General features: G+C 46.9%; 1 protein-coding gene across 1 annotated transcript in view; it reads right to left on the bottom strand.

Annotated features, from left to right (window-relative positions):
• The window catches only part of PAXBP1 (PAX3 and PAX7 binding protein 1), a 40,580-nt gene extending 20,246 nt beyond the window's left edge, over positions 1–20,334 (bottom strand). Inside the window, exons 1-7 of the mRNA XM_038766395.1 lie at positions 19,947–20,334; positions 8,170–8,298; positions 7,356–7,532; positions 6,710–6,931; positions 5,239–5,342; positions 3,216–3,433; positions 2,535–2,724 (exon numbers count right to left, since the gene is read on the bottom strand). Of these exons, the coding sequence (XP_038622323.1) occupies positions 2,535–2,724; positions 3,216–3,433; positions 5,239–5,342; positions 6,710–6,931; positions 7,356–7,532; positions 8,170–8,298; positions 19,947–20,304 (1,398 nt within the window). The 5' untranslated portion in view covers positions 20,305–20,334. The remainder of the gene's footprint in view (positions 1–2,534; positions 2,725–3,215; positions 3,434–5,238; positions 5,343–6,709; positions 6,932–7,355; positions 7,533–8,169; positions 8,299–19,946) is intronic.
• Between the last annotated feature and the right edge of the window lie 3,066 nt (positions 20,335–23,400).

Raw genomic sequence — 23,400 nt, 5'->3', positions numbered from 1 at the left:
TCACTTCTGAGCCACGCGGCCTCTGTCAGCCACCCAAAGCCAGGGGAGGAAGTGGCACCGTTGAGGGGGAGTTACCAATTTGGATCTGCCAGGAACTTTGCTCCTTCTTATTTTCACAATATGCCCAATTCCATGGCCACACTTTTCACAGAAGATGGGAGACTTGCCATCCCGTGATTTCCAAAATATGGGCCGTGGAGGCTTGATAGCTAGATGCAAGGTTCAGGCAAACTATCTGAAAACCAAAAAATCCCATAGCAACCAAGCTTTCGGTGTTGGCGAATTTATTCAGTGTGGACCAGATAAGTAGGTTCTATAGCAGAGCTCAATGACCAAGGAGATACCTACACTCTCTCTCTCCTCTCTCTCTTCCCTGGTCAGCAAACTGCTCCAATAAGGCCAAAACCAAGAACAAATGAAAGGAGATTTACGTTAGCCCTGGATCTCCTGGGGAAAATGATGGAACTTCCCCTAAAACTTGCCCCCAGAGTACAGTTCGGTGGGAAAAAATATCAGAGAAACAGTGAATAACTTGGCCATTCCTTTTAGACTGTGAGCCCACTGTTGGGTAGGGACTGTCTCTATATGTTGCCAATTTGTACTTCCCAAGCGCTTAGTACAGTGCTCTGCACATAGTAAGCGCTCAATAAATACGATTGATGATGATGATTCTACACTTTTGCAGGCCCAAGTTTTCCGTTTTCAAGTGATCAGCTGTTCAGGTTTCAGAACACTCGATTTTATCTGAAGTTTGAATTTGCCAACCGTGGGCCAACTGTCGTTTGCTTCGAAATGCCCAGGATTAGGTGCCTACTGCTCTTCTTTAGGTTGCCTCACTTTCCTTTAGGTCTGCTTTTCCTGCTCCCCGGTGCTTCCAAACAGTAACGTTTTACTGGGCGCTGCAATATTTACCTGAGTGGAAAAGTTCCCAAAACTCCCTCCTCCCTTTACAGGAAGTTTAGGCGTTCAAGACTCGGTCCCTACACGCCTGAAACTAGTGATCAGGACGCCAAAAGGGAAGGCTGGTTCCCCCCTCGTTGTGGGCAGGGAATATGTCTGTTTATTGTTATGCTGTATTCTCCCAAGCGCTTAGTACAGTGCTCTGCACACAATAAGCACTCAAATATGACTGAATGAATCAACGAATGAGTGCCTCATTGTCAAGTGGCAGCAGACATGAGATCGGGAAAAGTCCAGCTCTGGGGACCCAATTCAACCTGTCCGACTGGGAAAAGGAGTCCTGCTTTTCTGGGTGTGCACAGCAAGTGTGTATTACACACGCTTTCTAGTAACACCCGCTCATCCCTATGGTGGAGCGTTTGGAGAAAAAAGAAAAAACCGAAGGCGTACGTCTTCTAGAAATAAGGGTCTGCGGTTTAAAGAACCTCAATCGGCAGGTGATACGCTTATACATTAAGGTGACATGATCCCTTTAACAAAAGCTCTGTTATTTTAAGGACAAACAAGTCGTCTGGATAACTTCCAGTAAGAAAATAAAAAAAAAGAAGAGAATGTCAATCGCAACTAAGGGAAATTCTCGGAAATATTGACATCGGGTCTTTAATGGCAACTAATGGACGTCGAAATGGAATGTGCAACTAGACAACTACGTGGGTGGCGATGTCTCTTGGAGAAATTAAAAAAAAAATCACATCTCGGAAGACGCAGCAACTCAAAAGAATGGTATTGACGAGCGTTTCCTGAAATGGGCGAACACATAGATAGCGATCCGGTCCCGGGGGGAAATGGTAAGCATTTCCATTCAGAGATCGAAGACGTTCACGTAGCCCTAGACTGAAAGCTCGCTGGGGGGCCCGGGCCTGCTACTGTCCCACGCCCCGATGAAGAGCTCTGCACACGGTCAATATTAACGGATCAAGAACACATTAGGGAGCAGTGCCGGCTCTTTCGGTACGTACTCTTTTAGGTACGTCTCTTTAAATTATATATCGATTATTCGATGCTACAACTACTTATTTGGATTTATGTCCGTCTCCCCCAAGGCTGCAAGCACGTTGTGGACAGGTGGGCTAACTCTGTGGTGGTGTACTCCCCCAAGCGCTTAGTACAGCGCTCTGCACATAGTAAGCGCTCAATAAAAGCCACCGGATTGACCGTTCAGCCCTTAACGGCACGTGTCCCGGGTTCTCTAGCTTTTGACAAGCCCGCACAGTGGACGGGAAGTGAGTCGGCCTACTCTGAAATAAACAAGACACACCGCGCCGGCCCCAGAGCTTCTGTTAAACTCATTCCCTGAAGCAAGTCGGCAAGTTAAAAAGCAGCCTTGCCTTCGGAGCTGGGGGAATCCAGCCGTAGAAGCGACGTAACGTCTTTCGGCTGACGGGGCTATTTCGGGGATCGACACTACTGCCGGGAGGGGAGCGATGAGAATGAAGAAACGGCTCTCGCAGCCGCTCTAAACCCGAAAGCCACCGAGCCGGTAAATGTGTCTCTGGCCGGGTGGGAAGCGCGCGCGCGCGAAGCGGCCCTAGTTTCGTTTTACGGAAAAGGGATTAGGGTTTGAGCATTCTTACCTTTTCGCTGAAACACTCAAGCAAGTCTTGGACATACCCTCGCATTTCTTGCAAAAATCTGTACCGTTCACCGATCCCCCCGGAAGACCCTTCCAGCCGCTCAATGGTCCGGGTAGAGTCCGCTCGGCTTTGCTTGTGCTTTTCGTACTGCTGCCGGTTTGCTCGGTGGACGTCTTTCATCGAGTCCAACCTTAGACACAGGGAAGCACAGAGAAGAGCCCGTTTACACCCCAAAGCCGGTGAGGTCGGGACTCTAGCAACACCACGTCACTCGGCAAGTTCTCGTCTCTGCCGACGGACGGGACCCGATCTTAAGACGCACCCTTCGCCGGTGCTGCTGTCTTTTCGGGCAGAGTTAATCGGCAGCTAACCAAAACACCTCCCCATTAGGGCTTGCATTTTTCCTCTCGGGGCCGGGGGAGGGGGACGGGACACGGCTACGAACACTTTTTCAGTGTCCCACGGGTGCCCGTTCAGATCTCTCTTCAACAAAGGGTGACACATTTCTAACATTTCTGCCGAGGGTCCACGCTAGGACGTCGTCTTCCGCCTAGGGTTGCGCCGACGGGCCAGGGCGGGATTCTCCATCGCTGACCTCTGCCTCTGCTTCCCCCACGCTACGTGGGGCCCGAGGGACAGAAACCTAGGAGACGGGTCTTCGAGGGGGCTGGTCGGCCCTACCTGTCTTTAAGCTGTTTCTTTACCAAATCAATAGTAACAGGAGTCATCTCATTACTGGGACTTTTGAAAGGGACCGTATTATCTGTTTTGGGCGATTTGGCTTCCGACGATCCGAAGGCGCCGTAGGTGTAAGGGATGGCGAAAGACGAGCCGTAAGGCATCGCCTGGTACGAATTCTGGTAGTACGTGCTCACTTCGGCAGGCTGACTCGATTGGACCTGGCAGGGAACACAGAGACTACGTAAATTCCCAGAACCACGATGACCACGGAACTGACCGACGCTTCCCGCGGCTGCCTAAGCACTCGGTGAGAGATCTTCGACCACGTCGGACGCAGTTCCCGTCCCACCAGGGCTCAGATATCGAAGAGGGAGGCGAGGGGGGCCTTATCGCCACATTTTACAGTGACTTTGGGTAAGTCACTTCACTTCTCTGGGCCTCGGTTACCTCGTCTGTAAAATGGGGATTAAGACTGTGAGGCCTCTGTGGGACACTCTGTAACCTCCCCAGCGCTTAGAACAATGCTTTGCACATAGTAAGCGCTTAATAAATGCCATCATTCTACAGATGAGAAGCAGCGTGGTCTAGAGGATAGAGCCCGGGCCTGGGACTCGGATGGAACTGGGTTCTAATTCCAGCTCCGCTGCTTGTCTGCTACGTGACCTTGGGTGGGTAACTTCCCTTCCCTGTGCCTCAGTTACCTCATCTGTAACATGGGGATTGAGACTGTGAACCCCACGTGGGACAGGGATTGTGTTCAACTCAATCTGCATGTATCCACCCCAGCGCTGAGTACAGTGTCTGGCACATAGTGAGTGCTTAGTACAGTGCTAAGCGCTTAGTACAGTGCTCTGCACATAGTATGCGCTCAATAAATACGATTGATTGATTAACAAATTCCACAGTTATCATTCCACGTGAGACAGGGACTGTATCCAAGCTCATTAGCTTGTATTTAGCCCTGCACTTAGTACAGGGCCTGGCATATAGTGAGTGCTTAACAAATTCCAAAAAAAAAAAAAAAAAAAAAAGAGAGAAAAACAGGGCTGGGAGAAGTTAAATGACTTGCCCAAGCAGGCCACCGGTGAAGCTAGGACTAGAATAACAATAATAATAATGATGGCATTTATTAAGTGATTACTATGTGCAAAGCACTGTTCTAAGCACTGGGGAGGTTACAAGGCGATCAGGTTGTTCCACGGGGGGCTCATAATCTTAATCCCTATTTTACAGATGAGGGAACTGCGGCACAGAGAAGTTAAGTGACTTGCCCAAAATCACACAGCTGACAATTGGAAGAGCCGGGATTCGAACCATGACCTCTGACTCCAAAGCCCGGGCTCCTTCCACTGAGCCACGCTGCCGCTCCATGAAATGTGGCCAGCACTTAACCTATTGGGCCATCGTCTTTCGGTACCAATTTAATGGCCAATTAAAGCCAAAAAAAAAAAAAGAACCTAGGCCCCACCATAGCTGTGGCCCAACTGAGAACGGTGGGACCCACGGTCAAATCCCCTTCCCCACCAGCTCTAACTGTTTCTCCACAGAAAGCACCAGTGAACCGGCAAGACAGCTACAACGGCACACGAGACAATCCCAAGATCAGGCTAATCGCCGGTGATGAAAAACAATTCCGTGTCGGCAAAATAGCACGGACTACTTGTAATTTCTAGTTTATATGGCTAACACGAGGACAGATGATCCGGGTTGTCGGGCCAACGTCACACACCCTAACTTGAGCCTCCTCGATATTTCAGGTCAGAGCGTCATTTGGCCGGAAAGCCGTGGCGAGGCCTAGGCCAACTCGATCCTGCGGCTTGCCTCACCGTGACCACCTTTCTGGTCTGAAAGCGGAGCCCTCGAAGCAAAGACTGTCGTAACCCAAAATATTTCTCTGGAAGTGCCCTGAGCCTCAACTTTTAATACAACTGATCTAGCGCCTCATGAAATGGCAATCTATTTAAAACACGCTTTAAAAAAAAGGCACCCAAAATGTTCCATCCGAAACTTCTCTAACACTTGCCTGAGGTATGTTGATTCCTTTTCTTATCTGCTCCTGCTCCCACCGACTGAGTTCTTCATCCTGCTCACCGGTGACTAAAGCTTCGTCATCACTCCCCTCGATCCCTGACAGATTTGAAGGACCGAGGGAGGGAGAGAGGCCGCGTTATTTCACATTAGCCTAGAAACCCAGGGAAGAGGGATCGCGATCCCCTTCTGGGTTTGCCGCTCTCTAAGTGGGAGGATGGGATTTAGGTTTGCCTGGCCCTCGGGCAATTGTGACCCACATTTTCCACCCTGGACTCCATTTTAACTGATCTGATCTACGGACGAGGCGACAAGGCGAGAGGAAGGCAGAACGGAACAGCACGAGTCAGTGTTGCCCCCATTTCCTTCAGGGCATTCTGGTCCAGGGTCAGAGTTAGGGAGAAGCAGAACCCAACGCTCTAAATCCTGCCTGATACTACACTTCCAAGAAGGCTTCAGTCATGGGCCCTTCCTTCCCCACATCAATCAGTCCAGTGGTAACTGGCCACAAGGAGCTTACAGTCTAGATGGGGAAACAGACAACAAACCACATGATGGGTACGTCCTTAAATGTCGTGGGGCTGAGGGTGAGGTGAATATCAAATGATTAAGAGGGACGTATCCAAGTGCGCAGACGACCAAGAAGGGAGAGGGAGAAGGGGATATGAGAGCTTATTTGGGGAAAGCCCACAAGAGAGATTGAGAAAAAGCAGAGAGTTAGGAGGAGAAACAAGAGAGGACAGTTTCAGTGAAGGTACGGTCAGATCATGTTTTCAGAAGAGGTGGTCTCAAGGATTCACCTCTTCCCTTTCAGCCCTACCACCAATGCCGGTCCAAACATCTGTCACATAGATCTGACGCGTACAACTGCCTGCCTCCAGCCTCTCCAGTACCTACTTAGGTTTGCCGCCCAGATCCTTTTTCTACAACATTCCTCTGTCCATGTCACCCTGCTCCTCTAAACCCCCAATGGCTGACCTCTCCTTTCCTGACCACTGGTTTTGAGGCATTCATTCAGCTCTCTCCCACTCCAGCCCAACACATTCCTTCCTCTCCTCTCAAGCCAATTTACTCAACAGGCCTTGCTGCCAGCTCTCTCCATCTCCAAGGTTCTTCTGAAAGCCCACCTCCTCCAGGAGGCCTTCCCTGAATAATCTCATCACCCCACGACTGCAAGTTCTTCTGTATCACCTAAGCACTGGGGTAGTCATGCCTTTCCTCCCAGCGCTTCAGACACATACCTTCATATTCTATTGCTTCCCCCAGTCTGTACTTGACATTAATGTTCGTTCTCGTGTTCTGTTATACCGTAAGCCCCTGAGGGCAGGGATCACTAGTGCTAATTCTGTTGTACTCTCCCAACTGCTTAGTACGGTGTTCTGCACAGAGTAATCCCTTAATAAATACCTTCGACTGATGTTATGTCTTCTGCTCCCTCCATAGCCCACCCATTTAAAACATTTTACCTATTTCCTCGGCGATCTTCTGCCTCTGCGATTTTTCCTTTACAGAAAAAACGATTCGCCGCTTCTCGTCGTCGTCCTCGTCGTCACTGGCATCGTTTTCATCCTCTCGGACGAGGCGGCCTTTACCGGCCTCATTTTCGTGGGGTGTGAAATCGCCCAGTTCCCGGGCCATCTGACGCTTTTTCCTCGCCGCGTGAATGAACGCCGCATCTGGGATTTCTCCTGGAAACAGACAGAGTCGTCCAAGTATCTGTTAAAAGGGTCGGACGGTCAACCCACTTGGAGGAGGCCCGATCTGCCGGACCTTTCGACTGTAGGAGGGGAAGATCCCCGGTCTCCCTATCCGTTAGACTGCGAGGCCAGCGTACATCTGATCTTCCTCCCTAGAGCAGCGTTCAGCACAGTGTAGGGTCCGAAGGAAGGTGGAATAAATACTGCAACCTGGGGGTGTGCGGGCTAGGGAGCAGAGTAAGGACCAGGGATGAGCAGTGCAGCCCAGCCCGGCTTTCCCTCTTTTTCGTCACCTCGTCACCCTGTGTGCTGAGCGCTCTTCCTCAGAGAGAGGAACGGTCCCATCTACCAGATGCTGACTGGGGCCTCGCCCTCAGGGAACTCGCTAACGCGCCTAGCTTGGGGGTACACACACCTGGACGGAGAACGTTCAGGGACGATAAAGCGCTTGAAAAAGCTCCTCCGGTTTTTGGTTTTTCTTCCTCCTTTTCGCTTTCCACCTCCATCTCTTCTTCGCCATGTTCGCTGGCTCCGGCCCCATCCTCTTGACTAGAGTCCTTAACGTGCCCTGCTTTGGTCAAAGGCTGTTCGGCTGAAATAGTTTCGAAAACCTCACCGTGAGCCATCTATTTGGGAGAAGTCTGGATTTGAGATACCGACCCCAGACGAATACCTTAGAGAAACGCGACCCGTGTGCTTTACGTTCTGAGTTGACTGGGGTTTCTTTTTCGGGTCAAAACTAGTTATGGACTAGTACGGAGTCAGAAGGCACGTTGCCGGGGTTCAAGAGATTTTCTACTGGAAAGACTGTCTGAATAACCCCGCCTAGTTAAAAGACAACAGGATCTCACCAATGGGGCTAGAAACGCTAGCCACTGGGTTCCAAAAAGGGACGATCTCAAAGTACTTACATTTCAAACCTTGTAAACGATGAATGATTAAAATGTCTGGGATGCAAAGGCTGGGTTTCGATAAGGACAGAAGGGTCTGATGCTTCAGGTTTTTTCTTTTTTATATTACTCAAGCCACCCCTGCTGACCGGTGACAGGGAGGCGGGGGACGCAGAATGGGTTATTGGGGGAAAGGTTGAAGTGTTTAGGTGGTACATAATTTGGGTGGTAGCCACAATCGTTCAAGACCAAGAGGAAATGCTTTCTATTTGAGGAGTGTCTGCCTGACCCAACAGCTAGAGAGAAACACTTTCAACTAATCCATACTTTGACACTTACAGTCAGGAAGTGAATTGAGGTCTGTCTTAACCTTTGATTTTTCAAGATCTTCTTTATATTCTTTCTTCAGCAGCTTTACTATCTTTTTGCTATAACTTGATTTCTTCACTTTAAAAACTTCTTCAGCTTCTTTAAAAAGAAGAAAAAAAAAACAAGAACGCGTAAGGCCGGGATAAGGACAAGGTCAATCTGTTCACAAAAATAAATATTTACTCTGCCAACTTACCCATGTCAAATATAACAACAAAATGTTCTTTCTGGTTTAATATCACAGCCACGGAAGCCCTTATAACAAGGAGAAATTATTTCAAATCGATCTTGTGACTAGACTGAAATTTCACCGTCTGGTAAGAGTTTCTTCAGGGACTGGGTACACAATCCTTGATTCTCTCAACCTCCATCTTTCTGTCACCAAATCTTTCCTTCTTCCTTCAAAACACCTTCAGAATCCACCCCTTCCTCTCTATCCCAGATGGGCACCACACTGATCCAAGCACTTGTCATAAGCGGTTAGTACAGTGCTCTGCACACAGTATGCGCTCAATAAATATGACTGAATGAATCCCACCTTGACGCCTCCATCAGCTTCCTCGCTGACCTCCCTGCCTCCTAATAATAATAATGATGGCATTTGTTAAGCGCTTACTATGTGTACAGCACTGTTCTAAGCGCTGGGGGGGATACAAGGTGATCAAGTTGCCTTACGTGGGGCTCACAGTCTTAATCCCCATTTTACAGATGAGGTAATTGATGCTCAGAGAACCGGAGAACTTCATTTTAGAAGAACGACCCTGGGCAGCAGAGTGAAACTTGAACCGGAGAGGGGTGAGGCTCAGAGAAGTTAAGTGACTTGCCCAAGGTCACACAGCAGACACGTGGCAGAGCCAGGATTCGAACCCGCGACCTCTGACTCCAAAGCCCGTGCTCTTTCCACTGAACCACGCTGCTTCTCTGCACCTCACCCCTCTCCGGTTCATGTTTCACTCTGCTGCCCGGGGCCGTTCTTCGAAAATGAAGTTCTCCCCAAAGAACTCCAATGGTTACCCATCACCAGATCAAGCAAAAACTCCTGACCGCTGGTTTTAAGGCGGCCAGCTCTCTCCCTACACCGCTACTATTACTATTTGTGGTATTTGACAAGCGTTTACTAGGTGCCAGGCACCGTACTAAGCGCTGAGGTAGACACAAGCAAATCGGGTTGGACGCAGTCTCTGTCCCACATGGGGCTCACACAGTCTTAATCCCCCCTTTATGGATGAGGTCACCGGGGCTCAGAGGAGTTAAGGGACTTACCCAAGGTCACACGGCAGACGAGTGGTAGAGCCGGCATTAGAACCCGGGTCCTTCGGACTCTCGGACCCACGCTGCTTCTCTAGCCTTCCTCCTTATCTTTCCTCCTCCAGCTCAAACACTTTGCTCCTCCTCTGGAGCCAAACTAGTCCCTTGTCTCTCATCACCGATGCCTTGCTGCCGGCCTCCCTCTCCCTCGCCTCAAACCTCCTCCCTCGTCACATCAGGCAGACCGCGGCTTTCCCCATCTTCAAGGCCCTTCCGAAATGCCAAAGCCTCTAGGAGGTCTTCCCAGATTAATCCCTCCGGACTTACCCTATTATCCCCACTGCTGATGCCTCAGCATCACTTAACGATGATGATGACGATGATGGTATTTGTTAAGCGGTTATATGTGTGAAGCACTGTTCATTCAATCGTATTTATTAAGCGCTTACTGTGTGCAGAGCACTGTACTAAGCGCTTGGGAGGTACAAGTTGGCAACATATAGAGACGGTCCCTACCCAACAGCGGGCTCACAGTCTAGAAGGGGGAGACAGACAACAAAACAAAACATATTAACAAAGTAAAATAAATAGAATAGTAAATATGTACAAGTAAAATAGAGTAATAAATATGTACAAACACATATACAGGTGCTGCGGGGAGGGTAAGGAGGTAGGGCGGGGGGGTTGAGGAGGAGAGTACAGTGCTCTGCACACAGTAAGTGCTCAATAAATACGATTGAATGAATGAGGAGGGGGATAGGAAGGAGGGGGCTCACAGTTCTAAGCACTAGGGGGATACAAGGTGATCAGATTGTCCCATGTGGGGCTCACAGTCTTAATCCCCATTTTACAGATGAGGGAACTGAGGCCCAGAGAAGCGAAGTGACTTGCCCAAGGTCACAAAGCTGACAAGTGGCGGAGCATGGATTCGAACCCATGACCTCTTACTCCCAAGCCCGGGCTCTTTCCACTGAGCCACACTGCTTCTCTAAGCCCCTGAGTACTCAAACCCCCATCACCCACGTCACTTACAAAAAGAAATTTACTCCATTATTTCTTCCTAACTGCAATTTATTTTAGTGTCTGTCTCCCGTGTTCAACCGTAAAAGCCTTGACAGCAGGGATCATATCTACTAAAGTTACTGTTTTCTTCTAAGCACTTAAAACACTTCTTGACACAGAGTTAGCGCTCAAGAAATATTGACGACTGAATAGATGAAAACTTGCCATTGCATAATAAAAAAATTATGATATTTGTTAAGTGCTTACTATGTTCCAAGCACTGTTCTAAGAGAGAAACAAATTAAATCAGGTTGGACACAGAACCTTTTCCACACAAGACTCACATTCAAAATAGGAGGGAGAGCAGTTACTGGACCCTTTGCATTTTACAATTGAGGAGACCGAGGCACAGAGAAGTTGGGTGATTTGTCTGGGTCCTCTGAATCCCAGGCCCGGGATCTTTCCACTAGGCCACAGACATGAGGCCAATTGCCCTTAAACACCTCTTCCGGAAAATAGTTGAGTAAAAGATAAAAATATAAAGGGTTCAACGATGCAACTTTTTCACCTAGGAGCCATACCAATACTAAAGTTTTGAACAAGGCGATTATCCAAAATCCAAAATTAGTCACTTGTTAAGTTGAAGCAGCGTGGCTCAGTGGAAAGAGCACGGGCTTAGGAGTCAGAGGTCATGGGTTCAAATCCCGGCTCCGCCAACTGCCAGCTGTGTGACTTTGGGCCTCAGTTACCTCATCTGTAAAATGGGAATGAATAATAATAATAATGATGGCATTTATTAAGCGCTTACTATGTGCAAAACTCTGTTCTAAGCACTGAGAAGGTTACACGGTGATCAGGTTGTCCCACGGGGGGCTCACAGTCTTCATCCCCATTTTACAGATGAGGGAACTGAGGCCCAGGGAAGTTAAGTGACTTGGCCACAGTGAATGGAGACTGTGAGCCCCACGTGGGACAATCTGATCACCCTGTATCCTCCCCAGTGCTTAGAACAGTGCTTTGCACATAGTAAGCACTAACAAATGCCATCACTGTTATTATTTGTTACTGCCTACCCCTAACAATTAATATATATGCTTACTAAATCCAAAACACCAGGTCCGAGGGCCCTCTCCGAAGGTTTTACAACGCAGGTTCCAAACAAGAGGAAATAGTTCTTTACACAGCGGATGACAACAACACATGGAAGTTGCTACAACAGGAAGCTGCGGAGGCTGAACAACACGGGGGATTTACAGAAGCAGCGTGGCCTCGTGGATTGAGCTTGGGCCCGGAGGTAAGAAAGATCTGGGTTCAAATCCCCGATCTGCCACTTGTCTGCCGGGTGACCTGGGGAAAGTCACCTCACTTCTCTGGGCCTCAGTAAACCTCCTCTGTAAAACGGGGGTTAAGACAGGGACTGTGTCCAAACTGATTAGCTTGTTTCTCCCCAGTGCTTAGAATGGTGTTTGACACACAGTAAGCGCCGAATACCATCAATACCATTATTATTAGTTAAATTTGTGGTTGGGAGGTACATAATGAGTTCCTGTAAGTGAGGGTAGGCAGTCAAACCTTAAGAACAAGATAAACACCCAGAAGGCCGGCTTCACTGTTGCTCTCCAAACGTGCTCCTGTTGCCCCCGCCCGAGACAGAACGCCGAGTGCCAGGGACCGTCGGCTCGGCCCGGGGAAAGACATTTATGACCCCAACTTCTTACTTCGGGTTCTGCATCTCGGCCAGAGTCTATTTTTGTTGCCCTACTTCTCCTGGCAGAGTGTGAAATCCCCTGCTAAACTCGCAGCCGCCGCACACAAAAGGAAATCTTTCCCGAAAAAGAGATGAGTCAAAATGGGCCATTTCACCGGCCATTGACCAGGAAACATCCGCTTCACAGACACCACCGTTCAGGAAGAGAAGGACCATTTCTCCGCTTTACTTTCTGCCTCTTGAAAGGACTAACCCACTGACTCTATTGCATTCTCCCAAGCAGGCCTTTGGTATCTGTCTACGGGGCCAAGCGCAGGTTTAAAGCAAGGTGTTTGAGAAAGGGAGAGGGAAGAAAGAGTGTAAGCCACCTGTGCGAAGGGTGTCGACTACTTTGTTCGTTTTGCCCTTCCCAAGAGCTGAGTTGGCTGCAGGACACCCAGCGGGTCCTCTATTAATCAAGCAATTACTACCACTATTGGCAAGAGAAGGATGGGACGAGGAAAGGACGGGAGAGAGGGGAAAAAAAGAGGTCTTAAGGAGGCAGGAGAAGAATTCCACCAGGAAAACGTTCAGGCTGCCCAGGCCCACCAGGCTCCGACTCCCTCTCTGTACTCAGCAGACACCTTCAAAGCTTTATTGAAGGCTCAACTCCTCCAACAGGTCTTTCATTCATTCATTCAACTGTATTTATTGAGCGCTTACTGTGTGCAGAGCACTGTACTAAGCGCTTGGGAAGGTCTTCCCCAACTAAGCCCTCATTTCCCCTTCTCCCTCTCAATCAATCAGTGGCATTTATTGAGCACTTACTACATGCATTGTACTGTCCTAAGCCTTTGGGAGAGGCCAATATAACCTAGTGGACACACTTCCTGCCCAAAACAAACACAATCGAGTGACGATCTTGAAGTGGAGACCCTCTCCCTTCCGCATCGCCCTTCTATCTGCACCCTTCATTCACCCCACCCGCAGCCCCACGGCATCATCATGTTCGATATTTACTGACCGCTTACAGTGGGCAGAGACCACTGTACTAAGCGCTCGGAAGAGTACAATGCAGCAAGAGTTGGTCGACACATCCTCCGCCCACAGCCAGCTTCCAGTCTTCAGCACTTAGGTCCACATCTGTCACTCACTTATATCATTGTCTGTCTTCCTCTCTTGCCTGTCAGCTACTTGTAGGCAGGGACTGGGCCCACCCACTGCTGTACTGGACTCCCAATAAATCAATCAATCATATTTATTGAGTGCTTACTGTGTGCAGAGCACTGTACTAAGCGCTTGGGAAGTACAAGTTGGCAACATATAGAGACAGTCCCTACCCAACAGTGGGCTCACACTCCTAAGCGCTTAGTTCACTGCTCTGCAGGTAGCAAGGCCTCAACAAATACCACCAAGCGACTCATTCCTTGACTTTGTTGTTGGCAGAGGACGTGACTACCAACTGTTATACTGCACGCTCTCAAGCGCTTAGCACAGTGCTCTGCACCCAGAAGGCCCTCAATGTGATCGATTAATTGGGAGACTGTAAGCTGGTTGTGGGTAGGGAACGTTTCTACCAACTCTGTTATACTGTGCTCTCCCAAGTGCTTAGCACAGTGTGCTGCACACAGCAAGTGCTCAATAAACATCAAGTGCAGATTGTGGGCAAGGAATGCGCCTGCCACCTGTCATACTGTATATTTCCAAGCACTGAGAAATCAAAATAATGGTAATTTTTAAGCGCTTACTACGTGCCAGGCACTGTACTAAGCGCTGGGGTGGATACAAGCAAATTAGGTTGGCCACAGACTCCGTCCCATCGGGGGCTCACAGTCTCAATCCCCAAGCAGATTGATGGACCAGACTGCCTCTCTCCAGGAAGGAGAACAGAGTTCTTATTAGGCCAGTTTTGGTGAGAAGGCCCAGAGAAGTCAAGTCACTTGCCCAACGTCACCCAGCAGACAAGTGGTGGGGCCGGGATGAGAATCCACGCCCTTCTGGGAAGCAGCACGGCGTAGTGGCTACAGCCTGGGCTTGGGAGTAAGAAGGTCAGGAGTTCCATTCCCAGCTCCGCCACTTGTCTACTAAGTGACCTTGGGCAAGCTCCTTCCCTTCTCTGGGCCTCAGGTCCCTCATCTGTAAAATGGGAATGAAGACTGAGCCCCATGTGGGCCAACCTGATTTGCTCCTATCTAACCCAGCGCTCAGTACGGGGCCTGGCACATAGTAAGGGCTTAATACCATAACAATAATAATAACATGATCAATAATAACAATAACCTGATTTGCTCCTATCTACCCCAGTGCTTAGTATGGTGCCTGGCACGTAGTAAGTGCTTAATACCGCAATAATAATAACAATAACAACAACACGGGGATGAAGACCGTGAGCCCCGCGTGGACCAACCTGATTAGCTCGTCTCTACCTCAGCACTGAGTCCAGTGTCTGGCACACGGTAAGCGCTTAACAAATACCATAATAACAATAATTAAAATGGGGATGAAGACTGTGAGCCCCACGTGGGCCAACCTGATTTGCTCCTATCTACTCCAGCATTTAGTATAGTGCCTGGCACATACTGAGCGCTTAATACTTTAATAATAATAATAATAACAACACGGAGATGAAGACCATGAGCCCCATGAGGGCCAACCTGATTAGCTTGTCTCTGCCCCAGTGCTTAGTACGGTGCCTGGCACATAGTAAGCGCTTAATACCTTAATAGTAATAATGATAATAACAATAACATGGGGATGAAGACCTTGAGCCCCAAGTGGGCCAACCTGATTAGCTTGTATCCACCCCAGCGTTGAGTCCAGTGCCTGGCACACAGTAAGCGCTTAACAAATACCATAATAATATCAATAAAAGCAATTGAATGAATGAATAATAATAATAACAACATGGGGATGAAGACCGTGAGCCCCACATGGGCCAACCTGATTAGCTCGTCTCCACCCCAGCGCTTATTCCAGTGCCTGGCACACAGTAAGTGCTTAATACCATACTAATAATAAAAATGATAAAATGGGGATGAAGAACGTGAATACCATAACAATAATAATAATAAGTACTATGGAATAGCAGCAATAATAAATACGATGGAATGAATAATAATAATAATGATAATAACAACAAAGTGGGGATTAAGACCATGAGCTCCTTGTGGGCCAACCTGATTAGCTCATCTCTACCCCAGCGTTGAGTCCGGTGCCTGGCACACAATAGGCGCCTAACAAATGCCAAAACAATAATAATAATAAATACGATGGAATGGATGCATAATAATAAATAACAAAATGGGGATGAAGACCGTGAGCCCCATGTAGGCCAACCTAATTAGCTCGTCTCTACCCCAGCGCTGAGCCTGGTGGCTGGCACACAGTAAGCGCCTAACAAATACCATAGCAATAACAATAATAAATACGATAAAATGCACCCAACAAATACCATAACAACAATAATGAATACGATGGAATTAATAATAATAAGAAGAAGAAAATGGGGATGAAGACCGTGAGCCCCAGGTGGGCCAACTTGATTAGCTCGTCTCTACCCCAGCGCTGAGCCCGGTGCCTGGCACACAATAAGCGCCTAACAAATACCATAACAATACTAATAATAAATACGATGGAATGAATGCATAATAATAAATAATAACAAAATGGGGATGAAGACCGTGAGCCCCACGTGGGTCAACCTGATTATGAAGGAATGATTGGCTCATCTCTACCCCAGCGCTAAGTCCGGTGCCTGCCACACAATAAGCGCCTAACAAATACCATAACAATAACAAATATGATAAAATGCGCCAAACAAATACCATAACAATAACAATAATAAATACGATGGAATGAGTAATAATAATAATAATAACAAAATGGGGATGAAGACCGTGAGCCCCGCGTGGGCCAACCTGATTATGAAGGAATGATTAGCTCGTCTCTACCCCAGCGCTGAGTCCGGTGCCTGCCACACAATAAGCGCCTAACAAATACCATAACATTAACAATAATAAATACAATGGAATGAACAATAATAATAATAATAATAATAATAATGACAAAATGGGGATGAAGACCGTGAGCCCCGCGTGGGCCAACCTGATCAGCTCGTCTCTACCCCAGCACTGAGTCCGGTGCCTGGCACACAATAAGCGCCTAACAAATACCATAATAACAATAATGAATACTGATAATAATAATAATAAGAAAATGGGGATGAAGACCGTGAGCCCCACGTGGGCCAACCTGATTATGAATGAATTATTAGCTCGTCTCTACCCCAGCGCTGAGTCTGGTGCCTGGCACCCAATAAGCACCTAACAAATACCACAACAGTAATAATAAAAAATACGATAAAATGCGCCTAACAAATCCCGTAACGATAACAATAATAAATACAATGGAATAGAATAATAATAATAACAACAAAATGGGGATGAAGAAGACCGTGAGCCCCACGTGGGCCAACCTGATTAGCTCGTCTCCATCCCAGCGCTGAGTCCGGTGCCTGCCACACAATAAGTGTCTAACAAATGCCATAACAATAATAGTAATAAATACGATGGAATAAATGAATGATAGTTAATAATAATAAAAAAATGGGGATGAAGACTGTGAGCCCCAGGTGGGCCAACCTAATTAGCTCGTCTCTGCTTAGAGAAGCAGCGTGGCTCAGTGGAAAGAGCCCGGGCTTTGGAGTCAGAGGTCATGGGTTCAAATCCCGGCTCCGCCACATGTCTGCTGTGTGATCTTGGGCAAGTCACTTAACTTCTCTGAGCCTCAGTTCCCTCATCTGGGAACTCTCTCCCCCTCGTGCCCCTCTCCATCCCCCCCCATCTTACCTCCTTCCCTTCCCCACAGCACATGTATATATGTTTGTACATATTTGTTACTCTATTTTTTTACTTATTTATTTTACTTGTACATATCTATTCTATTTATTTTATTTTGTTAGTATGTTTGGTTTTGTTCTCTGTCTCCCCCTATTAGACTGTGAGCCCACTGTTGGGTAGGGACTGTCTCTATATGTTGCCAACTTGTCCTTCCCAAGCGCTTAGTACAGTGCTCTGCACACAGTAAGCGCTCAGTAAATACAATTGATGATGAAAATGGGGATGAAGACTGTGAGCCCCACGTGGGGCAACCTGATCACCCTGTATCCTCCCCAGCGCTGAGAACAGTGCTTTGCACACAGTAAGCGCTTAACAAATGCCAATTATTACTATTATTATTACTACCTCAGTGCTGAGTCCGGTGCCTGCCACACAATAAGCGCCTAACAAATACCATAATAACAATAATAATAAATACGATGGAATTAATAATAATGACAATGATAATAACAATAATAACAAAATAGGGATGAAGACCGTGAGCCCCACGTGGGCCAACCTGATTATGAAGGAATGATTAGTTCGTCTCTACTCCAGCGCTGAGTCCAGTGCCCGGCCCATAGTAAGGGCTTAACAAATACCTGTATATATGCATATATGTTTGTACTTATTTATTACTCTATTTATTTATTTATTTTACTTGTGCACATCTATTCTATTTATTTTATTTTGTTAGTATGTTTGGTTCTGTTCTCTGTCTCCCCCTTCTAGACTGTGAGCCCACTGTGGGGTAGGGACTGTCTCTCTATGTTGCCAACTTGTCCTTCCCAAGCGCTTAGTCCAGTGCTCTGCACACAGTAAGCGCTCAATAAATACGATTGATGATGAAAATGGGGATGAAGACTGTGAGCCCCACGTGGGGCAACGTGATCACCCTGTATCCTCCCCAGCGCTTAGAACAGTGCTTTGCACAGAGTAAGCGCTTAACAAATGCCAATTATTATTATTATTATTACTATCTCAGCGCTGAGTCCGGTGCCTGCCACACAATAAGCGCCTAACAACTACCATAATAATAATAATAATAATAATAATAATAATAATAATAATAATAATAAATACGATAGAATTAATAATAATGATAATAATAATAATAACAAAATAGGGATGAAGACCGTGAGCCCCACGTGGGCCAACCTGATTATGACGGAATGATTAGCTCGTCTCTATTCCAGCGCTGAGTCCGGTGCCCAGCCCATAGTAAGGGCTTAACAAATACCTGTATATATGTATATATGTTTGTACTTATTTATTACTCTATTTATTTATTTTACCTGTACATATCTATCCTATTTATTTTATTTTGTTAGTATGTTTGGTTTTGTTCTCTGTCTCCCCCTTTTAGACTGTGAGCCCACTGTTGGGTAGGGACTGTCTCTAGATGTTGCCAACTTGGACTTCCCAAGCGCTTAGTCCACTGCTCTGCACACAGTACGCGCTCAATAAATACGACTGATGATGAAAGTGGGGATGAAGACTGTGAGCCCCCCGTGGGGCAACCTGATCACCCTGTATCCTCCCCAGCGCTGAGAACAGTGCTTTGCACATAGTAAGCGCTTAACAAATGCCAATTATTATTACCTCAGCGCTGAATCCGGTGCCTGCCACACAATAAGCGCCTAACAAATACCATAATAATAATAATAAATACGATGGAATAATGATAATGATAATAACAACAACAAAACAGGGATGAAGACCGTGAGCCCCACGTGGGCCAACTGATTATGAATGAATGATTAGCTCGTCTCTACTCCAGCGCTGAGTCTGGTGCCCGGCCCATAGTAAGGGCCTAACAAATACCTGTATATCATCAATCGCATTTATTGAGCGCTTACTATGTGCAGAGCACTGTACTAAGCGCTTATATGTATATATGTTTGTACTTATTTATTATTCTCTTCATTTATTTTACCTGTACATATCTATTCTATTTATTTTATTAGTATGTTTGGTTTTGTTCTCTGTCTCCCCCTTCTAGACTGTGAGCCCACTGTGGGGGTAGGGACCGTCTCTCGATGTTGCCAACTTGGACTTCCCGAGCGCTTAGTCCAGTGCTCTGCACACAGTTAGCGCTCAAGAAATACGATTGATGATGATGATCTCGTCTCTACGCCAGCGCTGAGTCCGGTGCCGGCCCATAGTAAGGGCCTAACAAACACCTGTATATCATCAATCGTATTTATTGAGCGCCTACTATGTGCAGAGCACTGTACTAAGCGCTTATATATATATGTTTATTTATTTTATTCATTTCTATTTATTTTATTTTGTTAGTACGTTTGGTTTTGTTCTCTGTCTCCCCCTTCTAGACGGTGAGCCCACTGTGGGGGTAGGGACCGTCTCTCGATGTTGCCAACTTGGACTTCCCAAGCGCTTAGCCCAGTGCTCTGCACACAGTTGGCGCTCAATAAATACGATTGATGATGATTAGCTCGTCTCTACTCCAGAGCTGAGTCCGGTGCCCGACCCATAGTAAGGGCCTAACAAATACCTGTATATCATCAATCGTATTTATTGAGCACTTACTATGTGCAGAGCACTGTACTAAGCGCTTATATGTATATATGTTTGTACATATTTATTATTCTCTTTATTTATTTACTTATTTAACCTGTACATACCTATTCTATTTATTTCATTTTGCTAGTATGTTTGGTTTTGTTCTCTGTCTCCCCCTTTTAGACGGTGAGCCCACTGTGGAGGTAGGGACCGTCTCTCGATGTTGCCAACTTGGACTTCCCAAGCGTTTAGCCCAGTGCTCTGCACACAGTAAGCGCTCAATAAATACGATTGATGATGATTAGCTCGTCTCTACTCCAGCGCTGAGTCCGGTGCCCAGCCCACAGTAAGGGCTTAAAAAATACGACGATGAGGAGGATGATGAGGAGGAGGATGAGGAGGAGGGTTACCTTCGTCGTCGTCCTGGAAACTGAGGAGGCTGGTGGTCCTGGGGGCCTCTCTGGAGTCCCGCGGCCTCTTGCGGGGCCTGAGCCCGTTGCCGGGGTCGTGGCAGCAGGCGGGGGGTTGCTGAGGAGGAGGAAGAGGAGGAGGAGGAGGAAGGGGCTGAGGAGGAGGAGGAAGGAGGGGCTGAGGAGAGGCTGAGGGGACGACCGGCTCCCCGGGCCCCGCGTCCTCCGCCTCCGCCGGCTCCTCGTCTCGCTCTTGCTGCTGCTGCTGCTGCTGTTGCTCCTCCTTCTCCTCCGGCTCCTCTTCCTCCTCCGAGTCGTTCCTCTTGCGCACGTTCACCCTCCTCACCTTGCGGAACATGTCGTCGTCCCCGCCGCCGCCGCCGTCGTCGGCCGACGACCGGCTGAGGAGAGGGCGCGGGACCGGGCCGCGCATGCGCGCGCGCGGGGATCACTTCCGGGCGGCCGCTCCCTCCCGCCGCGCTCGGCGCCCCCTGGCGGCGCGGAGGACGCGGCCTCCCATTGGTCGAATTCCCGGCGGCCCAAGCCCCGCCCCCCCGCCGAGGCCCGCCCCGGAGTCACGTGACGCCGGCGGAGCCTGCGCAGTCCCGCCTTAGCCCAGTGTGGCCTGTCCCTGCTGCCATGGGGGCCTATGAATGGGGAGAACAATAATAATAATAATAATAATAATAATAATAATAACTATTATTATCATTATTATTATTAACAACAACAATAATATTAATAACAATAATAATAACGATGGTATTGCAGTCCCGCCTGTCCCTGCTGCCATGGAGGCCACCGAATGGGGAGAATAATAATAATAATTATTATTATTATTATTACTATTAACAACAACAATAATAATAATAACAATAATAATAACGATGGTATTGCAGTCCCGCCTGTCCCTGCTGCCATGGAGGCCACCGAATGGGGAGAATAATAATAATAATTATTATTATTATTATTACTATTAACAACAACAATAATAATAATAACAATAATAATAACGATGCTATTGCAGTCCCGCCTGTCCCTGCTGCCATGGAGGCCTCCGAATGGGGAGAATAATAATAATAATTATTATTATTATTAACAACAACAATAATAATAATAACAATAATAATAACGATGGTATTGCAGTCTCGCCTGTCCCTGCTGCCATGGAGGCCTCCGAATGGGGAGAATAATAATAATAATAATAATAATAATAATAATAATTATTATTATTATTAAAGAACAACAATAATAATAATAACAATAATAATAACGATGGTATTGCAGTCTCGCCTGTCCCCGCTGCCATGGAGGCCTCCGAATGGGGATAATAATAATAATAATAATAAGGGTGGTATTGCAGTCCCGCCTTAGCCAACTGTGGCCTGTCCCTGCTGCCATGGGGGCCTACAAATGGGGATAATAATAATAATAATAACAATAATAATAATAACAACAATAATAATAACGATGGTATTGCAGTCCTGCCTTAGCCGAGTGTGGCCTGTCCCTGCTACCGTGGGGGCCTCTGAATGGGGATAATAATGATAATGATGATAATAATAATAATAATAATAATAATAATAATAATAATAATAATAATGGATGGTATTGCAGTCCTGCCTTAGCTAGGTGTGGCCTGTCCCTGCTGCCATGGGGGCCTCCGAATGGGGATAATAATAATAATAATGATAATAATAATAATAATAATAACGATGGTATTGCAGTCCCGCCTTAGCCGAGTGTGGCCTGTCCCTGCTGCCGTGGAGGCCTCCGAATGGGGATAATGATAATAATAATAGTAACGATGGTATTGCAGTCCCGCCTTAGCCGAGTGTGGCCTGTCCCTGCTGCCGTGGAGGCCTCCGAATGGGGATAATAATAATAAATAATAATAATAATAATGGTATTGCAGTCCTGCCTTAGCCGAGTGTGGCCTGTCCCTTCTGCCATGGAGGCCTCCGAATGGGGATAATTCATTCAATCGTATTTATTGAGCGCTTACTATGTGCAGAGCACTGGACTAAGCACTTGGGAAGTCCAAGTTGGCAACATATAGAGACAGTTCCTACCCAACAGTGGGCTCACAGTCTAGAAGTGCAATAATAATAATAATAATAATAATAATAATAATAATAATAATAAATAACAATAGACTGTGAGCCCACCTTCTAGACTGTGAGCCCACTGTTGGGTAGGGACCGTCTCTATATGTTGCCAACTTGTACTTCCCAAGCACTTAGCACAGTGCTCTGCACACAGTAAGCGCTCAATAAATGCGATTGAGTGAATGAATGAATGAATGAAGTCCTGCCTTAGCTGAGTGTAGCCTGTCCCTGCTGCCATGGAGGCCTCCGAATGGGGATAATAATAATAATAATAATAATAATAATAATAATAATAATAATAATAATAACAATAAAACGATGGTATTGCAGTCCCGCCTTAGCCGAGTGTGGCCTGTCCCTGCTGCCATGGTGGCCTACAAATGAGGATAATAATAATAATGATAATAATAATAAATAATAACGATGGTATTGGTTAAGCACTTACTATGCGCCAAGCACTGTTCTAAGCGCTGGGGTGGGATACAGGGTGATCAGGTTGTCCCCCGTGGGGCTCACAGTCTACACAATAATAACAATGATGGCATTTGTTCATTCATTCATTCAGTCGTATGTATTGAGTGCTTACTGTGTGCAGAGCACTCTACTAAGCGCTTGCGAAGTACAAGTTGGCAACATATAGAGACGGTCCCTACCCAACAGTGGGCTCACAGTCTAGAATGGGGATGACAATAATAATAATAGTAATAATATAATAACGATGGTATTGGTTAAGCACTTACTATGCGCCCAGCACTGTTCTAAGCACTGGGGGGGATACAGGGTGATCAGGTTGTCCCCTGTGGGGCTCACAGTCTTCATAATAATAACAATGATGGCATTTGTTCATTCATTCATTCATTCATTCATTCAATCGTATTTATTGAGCGCTTACTGTGTGCAGAGCACTGGACTAAGCGCTTGGGAAGTACAAGATGGTAACATATAGAGATGGTCCCTACCCAACAGCGGGCTCACAGTCTAGAATGGGGATAATAATAATAATAATAATAATAATAACAAATACCATCGTCATAATAATGATGGTATTGTTTAAGCGCTTACTATGTGCCAAGCACTGTTCTAAGCACTGGGGGGGATACAGGGTGATCAGGTTGTCCCACGTGGGGCTCACAGTGTGCATAATAAAAGTAATGATGATGGTATTTGTTAAGCGCTTACTATGTGCCAAGCACTGTTCTAAGCGCTGGGGGGGATACAAGGTGATCGGGTTGTCCCACGGTGTGGGGGCTCACAGTCTTCATAATAATAATAATAATAATGATGGCATTTGTTAAGCGCTTACTATGTGCAAAGCACTGTTCTAAGCGCTGGGGGGATCCAAGGTG

This window comes from Tachyglossus aculeatus, chromosome 24 (assembly GCF_015852505.1).
Source record: "Tachyglossus aculeatus isolate mTacAcu1 chromosome 24, mTacAcu1.pri, whole genome shotgun sequence".
Classification (NCBI taxonomy): domain Eukaryota; kingdom Metazoa; phylum Chordata; class Mammalia; order Monotremata; family Tachyglossidae; genus Tachyglossus; species Tachyglossus aculeatus.
Note: the sequence above shows the minus strand (reverse complement) of the source record. Positions and strands in the feature narration are given on the sequence as shown.